General features: G+C 30.9%; 1 protein-coding gene across 1 annotated transcript in view; it reads left to right on the top strand.

Annotated features, from left to right (window-relative positions):
* Positions 1–11,271: 11,271 nt before the first annotated feature.
* LOC101489529 (serine carboxypeptidase-like 42) overlaps positions 11,272–13,473 on the top strand; it is a 4,685-nt gene continuing 2,483 nt past the window's right edge. The window contains exon 1 of the mRNA XM_004502524.4: positions 11,272–11,537. Coding sequence (XP_004502581.1) covers positions 11,297–11,537 — 241 coding nt within the window. The 5' untranslated portion in view covers positions 11,272–11,296. The remainder of the gene's footprint in view (positions 11,538–13,473) is intronic.

Here is a 13,473-nt window from a genome sequence, read left to right as displayed (position 1 = left end):
CCATTGCCAGGGTCTGGAAACCTGTAACAATCAGCTACAAGACTTAAAGTGAAAGTAGAGATGGATGAAAAGATCAATATGCTGGTTAGTGGTTATACCAACTATCCATTCTAGTTGGGCCATGGCCCATGCAAGAGCCTAAACCCCTGCTCCAACTACAACTGTTATTTATATGTGTTGTAGCAGTCCACACATTCCCATTTCTTTTGATTTTTCGGTCATCGTCGTTTTCAATGTCCATAAGGATCTATTTGAGAGTTTGGAGGGGAGGGTGTGAGCGGAGAGAATGTAAAGATAAATCTTTCACTTTATTGAAAATAATGTTTTTGTAGAGAATGAAAAAAAATGGATTCACATGGTTAATATTTTTATTTCATTTTTAATTGATGTCTATATTTTGTAAAGTTGCATATAAAAACAAATTAAATTCATGAGTTAAGAAGAGTTTTGATGAGTAGTATAAATAAAGCAATATAATTCATAATAACTCATGTAAACACAAACAAATTTAAGTATGTTATTCTGTCAGATTTTAAAAAGAGCATTATTGAATAAGTGATAATTAAAATAAAGTAGGCTTAGCATAAACATTTTGCATAAACTCATGACCCATAAGTGTCCAAGCAGAGAGACAATTTTTGTTCAGTTTAAGGGCTCTCCTGAAATATACAACTGATTTTTCATGTTGCCCTTTAAACTGTAATAATTCCAAATAATACAACAAGATTCAGGTCTGTATTTATCAGTCATGAATACTCTATACGCAAGGTAACTCAAAGCGGAAAAGCATTCCCTAGCATATAAGCACAATAGAGTAAATATCCATGTCTTCCACTCTGTAAGGATCAGTCCTCAACAGTTCTTCAAATATAGCTTCAACTTGCTCGAATTCTCTCAAACTGTACTGGGCTTTAGCAATTTGAGCTTGGATGTAATTATTAAAACCAAAGTTCTGAGTAGGTATACATAATTATATCTTGTCTTAAAAAAAATATAACTCAGTCCAAAAGAAATATTCAAAACAGTATTATTTGTTTTTGATAGAGTAGGAATCAATGTTATAATTGAGGTGTGATATAACTATTATATAACTATAAAAAATAAAAAAAAAGGTTAAAATCGACTCATTGTGTAACTCTGACGGAAGTGAAAATAACTCCATCTCCAAAAGTTATCGCCACAAGTTCCGATTTAAAACATAAAAATCCTTTTATTGTTTTTGTCAATGTATTCTTCCATAAGTATACACGAACTTTTAAATAATACGGAATACATAAACTTTTAAATATTTTACTAAATAATTATTTAAGTAATCGATTGCGTCTAACTGTAAATTATCTTTAATTAATTCATACAATCATAGTAAATTATGTCACACCATGCATGTTAACGATTATAAAAATATCTACAAAACACAAATTAATTAAATTCTAAAATATACACAATTTTATAAATAAAAAATGAGTTTTTAAAAATGGTATTAAACATTTATATTTTCATAAATTATAAATTGTAAAACTAATCATCATTCATTATGATTGAAGTTTCAATTAACTTGAAATTGGATTCATGACTCACATCTTCTTTGTTTCTTTTTGTGAATCTGACTATTTGGAGAATATAATTGAGTACTATGCAAGGTGACACTCAAGAGCTATAGACTTTCACATATAAGGAGTAAAAATATACCCACCAAAAAAATTCTCAAAAGTATTTATATTTTTCCTAAAAACAAGTGAATTATAATATATCAATGTTTTAATAAATTTTTTAAATTAAATTAATATTTATTTATTAGAATATCCATACATAAAAATTTACATTGATTTATATAAAATATTCGATATCTTTTATAATATATGTTTTTTTCTTTTTAATTCATATATTAATATATTAATATCCTTGTAATTATTTATAAAATATATTAATATATTTGTAATTTTTTATATATATATATATATATATATATATATATATATATATATTACTAATACAATTTATATGATTGTTATCAAACTTATGCGAAAATGTATTTATACTATATTATTTTGATTTTTAGACAATAATCAATCAGTACTAAAGATATATACTTCAAAATAATATACAAAATTAAAAGAGCATTAACATTCTAAAGTGTGATAGCAAATTTTAACAAATACATTTCAATTTGATTTTTATTGTGCTTCAAATCATATGTTTGGTAACTTTAAATTTTTTTGAACAAAGCAAAAATAAATATATTTAAGAAATATTCTAAGCACAATAAGTGTTTAGAGCAAAAGAAATTTTATAATATTTATACTATATGATCAAAACAAAGTAGAAATACAAACTAAACTATTCAAACAAAAAGTAAAACAATTAATCACACACAATACCAATGTACTCTAAAGGTTGAGAGCACTGTTGGTTATACCAATGTACAAGAAGTAATTTTTTGTGTTGGTAAAATGAATTATTATTGTTGTAAAATGAAAGAGAGATAATGACCCATTACTTTTGCTGACGAGGACAATTTAAGCATTGCCAACCTTGAACATCATTATGGTCACGGTTTCTAACAATCCACACCATCACCTAATGCGTTTTGGTGTTTCCCTGCCCCGCCCTCGTTCCAAAAACTGATATTGTTTACATAAGAAAATGTTACTTTTTTTTAAATTTATCTATTCATAGCATTAATAATTAGACTAAATAGTAATATTCAATACACAATCTAAAATTCAAATAATTAAAATAATAAAGTTATAGTATGTCAAACTTTAGTTTAAATTTTTTAAAAGTCGCAATATTTTCATAACTTTTTAAGCTCTTTAGATGTGAAAATATCAAAATAAAAAACTTTTAAATAAGCATTTTCTAATGATTGTCTTCATCTTTGAGGCGGGAGTTGAAACTGAAGTAATATTACTAATCAACAATTCACCTATATTAAAGAAATAAAAGTTAAATATAAACATTTAACTTAACATATTTAATACAAGCAGTGTAGAGAATATAATCCCTTCATTATTGTCTGGCTTCATTTGAATGAGTAAAATAATATTCTTGTTGTCAACTTTAGAATTTAAATCATGTATCAATATCAATATAGTACAATATAAACAATAGTAAGTTAATATACACAAAATTATTAATTATTTCAAAGATATTCAAATTTAAATGAATAATTTAAAATAAATATTAGTCTTTCTAACACTCCATAACCAACTTCTACCACACATCAAAGACTTCTAAAATAGTCCAATAAAGACGGCTTTAATGAGAACTTAAGATATGTTCGCTGACAAAATATCAAAATCTAGACTTCTTCGTAAAACTTCCTTCTCTAAATAAATCTCTAACTCTATTTTGACAAATGAAATTCTAAATTTTAGATTTTTTTCTCTCACACAAATCTTGAGTTTTTAAATCATCATCCTCAATATTACTATAAGAGACATCTAACATTAATTAAGAATCAATGCTGAACCATTATTCGATTTCAATTGATATTTATAAAACAAATTATAACACAATTGGCATGAATGTTATTAATTTTGTTTTGGAAGCCAATGATAAGCTTTTGGTCATGTTGAAATGATATTAAAAGTTTCCTTCCTACACATATCATGGGGATTGTTTCTTACTGGAGAAAACTATGTAGGTAAAAAAAACTTATAAATGAGATTCCAATTCTAATAACTAATTTATCGTTTTAAAACTCTAATATATATAACTAATTTGAATGCACGTTATGTGCTTTTTCCCAAACCAAGTGTCTTACATTTGCATCTCACGGGTAAATTTATTGGTTATTGATTATTATATGTATATGAATATGATTCATACCATATTCACATTAACAAACAAAAATATATGAAATAAATATATAAAAAAGTACATAGTATTTTGACTATTTTAAATAAAAGTTATTTACTTCGTTATTACATTAGTGATAACATATGTCTTGTATTAGTTAAAAAAACATACTATAATTAATTTATTATGATTTTTTAATATTTTTATATAAAATGTAATCAAAATATATATTAATAATTAGTGATAAAATATACATTTTCTTTTAAAATGTGAAAAATATATTTTAATTAATTGGTCAATTAAAAATGGGAAGTCTCAGATAAAACTTGTGATTTTCAAAATAAAATACATAATTTGGATTAAAAAAAAGAGTTTGTGTAAGTTCTATTTTGGAAAATTGGATTTTTTTTTTCTTTCTTTCTATAGTATAAGTTATTTAATTTTCCTTTTTTATTGTTTAATATATTTTTACTTCCTTAAAAAATTTATTTAATTACTTTTATTTTTATGTTATCAGATAGATAGATGCCATAAACCAATACATTATAATTAATTTATTATAATTATAAAAAAAAAGGTATATTAGTAAATGATTTTTGATATCATATAGTTATGAAATAATTTTTCAATATGGAAAAAAAATGAAAAGCGTACACAAACATTACAGTATATACCAATTAATTTTTGAAATATATCTTCTAAAATAAAATGTACACAAACTTTATTTTAGTCCAAATTATGTATTTTATTTTGAAAATTATAAATTTTATATGAGACTTTCTCTTTTTTAATTGACCAATTAATTAAAAGATATATTTCAGATGGTAAAAGAAAACTATATCATATAGTTGTAATTTTTCCGTTATATCTTTGTATTTTGATTGGTATTCAAATTTTTCAAACATTAATAATATATTTATCTTATATTTTATTTATTTTGGAATAAAATATAAATTATAGAATAATTTAAAAAATTAATGTACTTGATTTTAATTTTTAATCAAATAGTTCAAGTTTACGATTAATTTTTTTTACATTATTTTATTTCTGTAATTTTTTCATTTGGATAAAATGTATGGCTAGTATTTATTTACGAAAATAGTTTGTAGTGTGAATTAAGTTTCAACTCTCCAATGTAAAACTTCCGTAAGAAAATCTCAAAACCTATATTTTCTTCCTTTAGTTCTTGAGGTGCATTGATACTCCCATGACGATTGACCTTATCCACCGGAGGTCGCGATTGATAATATGGTTGCTAGTCGGTGGGTTTCGATGTGAGTACTCTACTCGACGGAGCTCGTGGTGGACTTTGATTGGGTCTGCGCTGATTTTATTTATATCTCTTTTTTAAATAGTATCTAGTTAGAGAGAAATAATTACAAGAGAAATTTTAAATTTCAAATAATAGAGTAAAGAATTATATACATTAGAGTACAATGTATTTTATATAATATTTTTAATATAACTAACTTAACAAAATTCTATCTAACCATATCTATCTTTTAACTATCTTAAACATATGGGAAATTCAACAACAAATAACAATAACAACTCTAACAGAGCAATATGCAGCGGATAATCAATTTCCCAAACTTGCAAGAATCTGTGAGGAGCAACAACAAATAATCCCAGCAACTAAAATCACTATCACAAAGGACACAATAATTTTTAACGTGGAAAAACCTTCTCAATGTGAGAAGTAAACGACCACGGGACCAAGCCAGTAATAGAGCTCCACTATGATCAAAATATGGGTACAAGAGAGTTTCAAATATGACACAAATTCGTGCTCAGTAACCAGCCAAAAACAGCAAGGTAACCAGCACAACAATCAGCCAAAACAATGAGAAAACAAGCATGAAATTGAGAGCAAAGTTCAGCAGAAAAACCAGGAAAAACTGCTATTGTCCGAGCTCAATTTCTCCCATCTCAGACCTCTGATCGACGATCCAATCGGTCAGATTGAAATACCATGAGTCACGAACCCACTGTCCAAATTTCAGCCCGATCCGACGGTGAACGAAGGAGAAATCGCGAATCTAGTGCAGCTGCTATGTTTTATGCGAAAATGAGTTTTGCTCTTCCTCTCTCACTTTTCTCTTTGCCTCACTCTCTGAATTCAGCTCTCTCTGTCCCACTAATATGACCTCTCTCCACTTGGTTAAGTGAGACACATGGGCTTGCACATATTGGGCCTTTCTCCACATAGGAAGGGAGCCCAAAACCCAACATATCTCCCCCTCACAACTATGTGGAGGTGACTGCCAAACCGACGATCTCACAACAAGTTTCAAACTTGCTTCTCGGTAGTGCATTGGTCATCATATCAGCACCATTATCATCTGTATGAACCTTGGCCAATTCCAACAACCCATCATCCAAAGCATCATGTATCCAATGATACCTAACATCAATGTGATTGGACATAGAATGAAAGGTTGAATTCTTACCAAGATGAATTGCACCTTGACTATCACAAAATAGCAAGTACTTATCTTGAACAAAACCAAGCTCCTGCAAGAATTTCTTCAACCATAACAATTCCTTGCATGCTTCTGTAATGGCAATGAACTCTGCCTCAGTAGTGGACAATGCAACACACCTCTGCAATCTGGATTGCCATGCCACAGCTCCCCCTGCAAGCTTAATCAAGTAGCCTGAAGTAGACTTTCTGGAATCAATGTCTCCAGCCATATCAGAATCAGTATATCCCACAAGAGTAGGCTTATCACCTCCAAAACAAAGCCTCAAACTGGTAGTACCACGAAGATACCTCAAAATCCATTTCACAGCATTCCAATGCTCTCTACCTGGATTAGACAGAAATCTACTAACTGTACCAACAGCATGTGCAATATCAGGCCTTGTACACACCATTGCATACATTAAACTACCCACAGCAGATGCATAAGGAACTCGTTGCATATCTGATTTTTCAGCTTCATTAGGAGGACTCTGACTAGTACTCAATTTAAAATGAGTAGCAAGAGGAGTACTTACAGCCTTAGCATATTCCATCTGGAACCTCTGTAACAGTCTTTCAACATAGTGTTCTTGTGACAGCCAAAGTTTCTTCTTGTTCCTGTCACGCATGATTCTTATACCAAGAATCTGCTTAGCAGCTCCCATGTCTTTCATGGCAAATGACTCGCCCAATTGCTTCTTCAACCTGTTAATCATGGAAATATTTTTCCCAACAATAAGCATGTCATCAACATACAATAACAAGATAATGAAATCATCATCAGCAAACTTTTTAACAAAGACACAGTGATCAGAAGTAGTCTTCCTGTAGCCTTGCTCACACATAACTGACTCAAACTTCTTGTACCACTGACGCGGGGCCTGCTTCAAACCATATAGACTCTTTCTGAGCCTACACACATAGTCTTCTTTGCCTTTAACAAGAAAACCATCAGGTTGCTTCATGTAAATCTCTTCCTCCAAATCACCATGAAGGAAAGCAGTTTTTACATCCATTTGCTCTACCTCCAAATCAAGAGTAGCAGCCAAACTCAACACAGTTCTAATGGATGACATCTTCACCACAGGAGAAAAAATCTCATTGAAATCAACACCCTTTCTTTGTCTGAAACCTTTCACAACCAATCTGGTCTTATATCTTGGAGATGTAGAATTGCTTTCTTGCTTCACTCTGAAGATCCACCTGTTTTCCAAAGCCTTCTTTCCCTTAGGTAGTTTCACCAAATCAAAAGTGTGATTATCATGCAAAGACTTCATTTCATCTTGCATAGAATCCATCCACTTCTTCTTTTCATCACTCTCCATGGCTTCATCATAACATTCAGGTTCGCCTCCATCAGTCAAGGTAACATAGTCATCAGAAGGATACCTGGTGGATGGTTTCCTCTGCCTAGTAGACCTCCAAACTTGAGCTTGAGGTGGTTCAGGAGCATCACCAAGATCCTCATCTTGTGACATCTCATGTTCTTCTTCAGCATCATCATTAGGAACATCAAAATCATCTCCAAGCTGCTGATCACCAACATCACCATGTTGCTCATCATTCTGAACATTATTTTCAGCAGTATCCAGATCATGTATAGGCATCCGAACTGGATCAACATCAGACAAACCATTATCAATCTCAGGTGTAGTCTTCTCCATCTTATCAATGTCTTCAATGGTTTGGTCTTCCATGAACTTCACATCACGACGTCTAACAGGTTTCTTCTCAACTGGATCATACAGCTTGTAGCCAAATTCCTCCTGACCATAACCGATAAAGATGCATTGTCTTGTCTTCGCATCCAACTTGGATCTCTCATCCTTTGGAACATGCACATATGTTTTGCAACCGAAGACACACAAATAATCATACCTGACATTCTTGCCAAACCAAATCTTGTCTGGCACCTCAGCATTCAAAGCAACTGCAGGACTCAGATTAATAACATGCACTGCCGTGTACAATGCTTCACCCCAGAAATGCTTAGGCAACTTTGCTTCAGAAAGCATACACCTAACTCTTTCAATCAATGTCCTGTTCATTCTCTCTGCTAAACCATTCAGCTGAGGGGTTTTAGGAGGAGTCTTTTCATGTCTGATACCGTGCTGCTTGCAATAAACATCAAATGGTCCACAATACTCACCATCATTGTCAGTACGAATGCATTTCAACTTCTTGCCTGACTATCTCTCCACCATAACATAGAACTCTTTGAATTTCTCCAGAACTTGGTCTTTTGTCTTCAAAGCATAGACCCAAAGCTTCCTGGAACAATCATCAATAAAAGTAACAAAGTAAAGTGCACCACTAAATGACTTTACCTTCAACGGGCCACAAACATCAGAATGCACCAATTCAAGCAACTCTGACTTCCTTGAGGGAGGATGTTTCTTGAAGGATACTCTAGTCTGCTTACCAGCCATGCAATGAGAACATTTCTTCAACTCTGCACTCTTTAATCCCGGAAGTACATCCTTTTTAGCTAAACAATTCAGCCCTTTTTCACTGATATGACTAAGCCTGCGGTGCCACAAAGAAGCCTCCATATCCATGGCATTCACACTGTCTTTAGCAACCAATGCTTTAGTCCAATACAGTTTATTAATTTTCTCCCCTCTGGCCACAACTAAGTTACCTCTGGTGAGTTTCCATTTTCCTGAACCAAAGTGATTATCATAACCACCATCATCAAGCATCTGCACAGAGATCAAATTAAAGCGAACATCTGGAGCATGTTTGACTCCTCTAAGCAACAACTGCACTCCCATGTTGGTCTGCAAACAAACATCACCAATACCAACTACCTTGGACACACCATCATTACCCATCTTCAACACTCCAAAGTCACCAGAAGTGTAAGATGTGAAGAACTCCTTCCTTGGTGTAACATGCAGTGTAGCACCACTATCAATAATCCACATGCTCTCATCTGATACAAGATTGACTGAGTCATAGTCACAAAGAATAATCAGATCATCACAAGTAGCGGTAGTAACACGGTCATCATCATCATCATGATTCTTATCTCTCTGCTTACTGTTATTGTTTTTGCTCTCCCTTTTCCATATGAAATAGTTCCTCTGTATGTGCCCCATTTTGTGACAATAATTGCACTCCACATTCTTGTGTCTGGACTTGGACTTACTTCTGTTGTTCTCTCTACTCGCACTTCTGTTATTCTGTCTATTCCCTTTCGGTTCCTTTCTTTGACTTCGGCCCCTGTTCTCAGTGACAAGTACCTCGGAATGAGATGAAGTACCTTGTGCCTTCCTTCTCATCTCCTCATTAAGAACACTTCCCTTTACACTTTGCAAAGAGACAACACCATCAGAAGCTGAGTTTGTAATTGAAACCCGAAAAGTTTCCCAAGAATCTGGTAGAGTATTCAGTAGCCATAGTCCCAACACTTCATCATCAAATTTGATACCCATACCTGACAATTGATCTAGGAGCCCTTGAAAATCATTTAAATGATCTGAAATAGAAGTCCCCTCCTTGTACCTCAAATTCATCAAGGAGTTCAACAAATACAACTTATTATTCCCTGATTTAGAAGCATACAAAGATTCAATCTTCTTCCACAAGGATCTTGCATGTTCCTCATTAGCAATGTGATTATAAACATTGTCTTCTACATATTGCCGAATAAAACCACAGACCTGCTGATGTTCAAAGCTCCAATCCTCATCAGTCTTGGATTCTGGCTTCTCAGTAGCAAACACAGGAAGATGCAAATTCTTCACAAATAACAGATCCTTCATTTTTCCCTTCCATAAGTGATAATTAGTGTCATTCAAACAAATCATTCTATTTGTATTTGCCTCCATCATTCAAACAAGTCAAACAGCCCCTTAACCAAAGAGCTCTGATGCCACTCTGATGGGAAATTCAACAACAAATAACAATAACAACTCTAACAGAGCAATATGCAACGGATAATCTATTTCCCAAACTTGCAAGAATCTGTGAGGAGCAACAACAAATAATCACAACAACTAAAATCACTACCACAAAGGACACAATAATTTTTAACGTGGAAAAACCTTCTCAATGTGAGAAGTAAACAACCACGGGACCAAGCCAGTAATAGAGCTCCACTATGATCAAATATGAGTACAAGAGAGTTTCAAATATGGCACAAATTCGTGCTCAGTAACCAACCAGCACAACAATCAGCCAAAACAATGAGAAAACAAGCATGAAATTGAGAACAAAGTTCAGCAGAAAAACCAGGAAAAACTGCTACTGTCCGAGCTCAATTTCTCCTACATCAGACCTCTGATCAATGATCCACCCGGTCAGATTGAAATACCATGAGTCACAAACCCACTGTCCAAATTCAGCCTGATCCGACGGTGAACGAAGGAGAAATCGCGAATCTAGTGCAGCTGCTCTGTTTTATGCGAAAATGGGTTTTGCTCTTCCTCTCTCACTTTTCTCTTTGCCTCATGTCCCACTAATCTGACCTCTCTCCACTTGGTTAAGTGAGACACGTGGGCTTGCACATAGGCCTTTCTCCACATAGGAAGGGAGCCCAAAACCCAACAAAACATATTCAATTAAATATAATTATAGTTAACAATAGTCGTAACAGAGCTGTTTATTTATTTGGACTGTATTCCGTTCATTCGTGCATTTGTGACATACTCTGCAAAATTCAGATCTTGAGATGGAAATTTACCTTTGTTGGCAGGAACTCATTATTCACGTGCCTCTTTTTTATCCTATCAATCAAATGTTCACCAAGTATAGCTTATCATAATCAATATGTTCATTATGTTTTATTAAGAAAAAAACAACTGTTTCGCTTTTTGAAGGAAAATGGTTTTGGCTTAATATATTTTCTTAATTCGTTCTTATTGATTATTTGATTGATTCCGCTGTCATTTTATACTATAAATATAATACAATAAATTTATAATTAATTTATGGAAAATTAGTATTTATTATTTTAATGTGTGGTGGTATTATTTAAATGAGTTCATATGGAAAGGGAAGAGGGTACGTTTGTTGTTAGAAGTTAGAATGGGAAAGTGTTGGTTTATTGGGGTGTTGATTGTGGTGGTGTTTGGAAGTAATGTTGGGGTAGAAGGGTACCCAAGTGAGGATCTAGTTGAGAGGTTGCCAGGCCAACCCAAGGTTAAATTCAGTCAATATGCTGGCTATGTTGATATTGATGTAAAGAATGGGAAGAGTCTCTTCTACTATTTTGTTGAGGCTCATCATAACCCTCACAAAAAGCCTCTAACCCTTTGGCTCAATGGAGGTAATAATTTCACGGTGCAAACATGCGGTTCGATTCTAGCTAGTGCAGTTTCGTTTATTAACTTTACCTATTTGTATTGCAATCAATACGAAAATTTATTATTATTATTATTATTATTATTATTATTATTATTATTATTATTATTATTATTATTATTATTATTATTATTATTATTATTATTCTTGTTGTTGTTGTTGTTGTTGTTAAATATGTCATCATTTTAATTTTGGTTATGGGTGCTGACTCAATTTTCAGATTTTTTTTACCCTAATTGTGTCACCTGTTACATGTTTAAGTCATTTGATTTGAAATCATATGTTAAGATTATTTCATTAATTTTACTGATTGTGTAGTTAGAACTTTTTGATTTGAAATCGATTATCCAAATTAAAAACTGTGCGATAAAGTTACTGTAGTGAATCGAGTCTATTATTTTTCAATCTCTTTTATCTTTTTATTTTATTTTCTCATATTATTATATTTTGGTGAAAAGCTTAGATCGTTGTCCTTTATTTGTACTTGTGTCCCTATCAATATTCAAGGTTGTGTTGTTGTCTTGCTAATTGAAAATCCTATTTGCTTTACAACAACAGAATCTGTGGATTGAAAATGTTGATCGAATCCGGCTTTTTTAACGGTTGACACTTGAACGTGTCTGATACAAAGGATCTAATATTATTCTTTTTTTCAAAGGCAAAAAGGAGTATATTAAAATAAACACACTCAATTCTATAAATATAGTTCAATTTTTAATTGTATAAATATTGATATATAAATGTATGAGATTGAATATAAGATTTTCTACCTCTCTAATTTAAAATGTATGAGTTTAGTCAATAACTTATTTATATATAAAAAAAAAAGTTTAGCTATTAAATTATTAATTTTAAAATAAATAATAAATACACTCAAGCACAAAATATGATGTGCAAAGGAGGATCAATAGCTTATTTATTTTACTTGTAGAGAGGGACATATTTAGAAAATTATTGGTAAAAAAGTTATCATAAAAAATATTGCTTTTTTTGTCGTACAATAAAATATTTGCTTAATTATTTTACACATATTAAAGGAAATTATAAATGAAATAATTTTAAATTTATTACATTAACCTTGTAAAGTATTGTTGTACTTATTATTACTATAAATATAAAGAGAACAAAATTAATTTAAAAGTGATGTCCATAATATTAATTAGCGTGTATAATTGAAAAAAAGTTAATTAATATTATACTGAAAATTAAAAATTATACATATTTTGAGACACTTTATTTTTTTGCAAATATATAATTTATCCCAAAAAATGGAGTAACTTTTTAAAAAGGGTTTAGATACTAAATTGTTGTCACAAACATATTTAAATTTATTTTAAAGCTGAAGTTAATTAATTAAAATGATAGGGTGAAAGAACTAAATTTTGACCATATAACTATAAATATATAATCGTGAGACAACTTAACCTTAGATTATATAATCAATAAAAGTCTCCCGACTTCTTGCATTTTATCTTAACCATTGATGATATATGAGTCTGTTTGTTTAAAAATTTAAAAAAAAAATATATTTTATTTTATAATTTTAAAAATAGTTTTTATGAAAATTTACTTACAAATAGTAAAAGTTTTTTAGATTCAGTTATTGTCAATTAAAAAAATATTTTTGACATTAATAACTTAGATATTTATTATTAGAGATTTTAACATAATAAAAATTACATTTAATTTTTTAAATACATCTTTTGAAAATAATTTTTATGAAGAGCTTCTCAAAATAATTTTTCATTTTAATTATTTTTTTGAAATTTCATTAGCCAAAAAAAGTTGTTGAAAAAAAACTTAGTTTTAAGATAAACTATTTAAACCTTTATTAAAAAAATATTATAAAAAAATAAATAATCATTTTTTATTGTTATCTCATTATAAAAATGATGATAAGG

This window comes from Cicer arietinum, chromosome 5 (assembly GCF_000331145.2).
Source record: "Cicer arietinum cultivar CDC Frontier isolate Library 1 chromosome 5, Cicar.CDCFrontier_v2.0, whole genome shotgun sequence".
Taxonomy (NCBI): domain Eukaryota; kingdom Viridiplantae; phylum Streptophyta; class Magnoliopsida; order Fabales; family Fabaceae; genus Cicer; species Cicer arietinum.
Note: the sequence above shows the minus strand (reverse complement) of the source record. Positions and strands in the feature narration are given on the sequence as shown.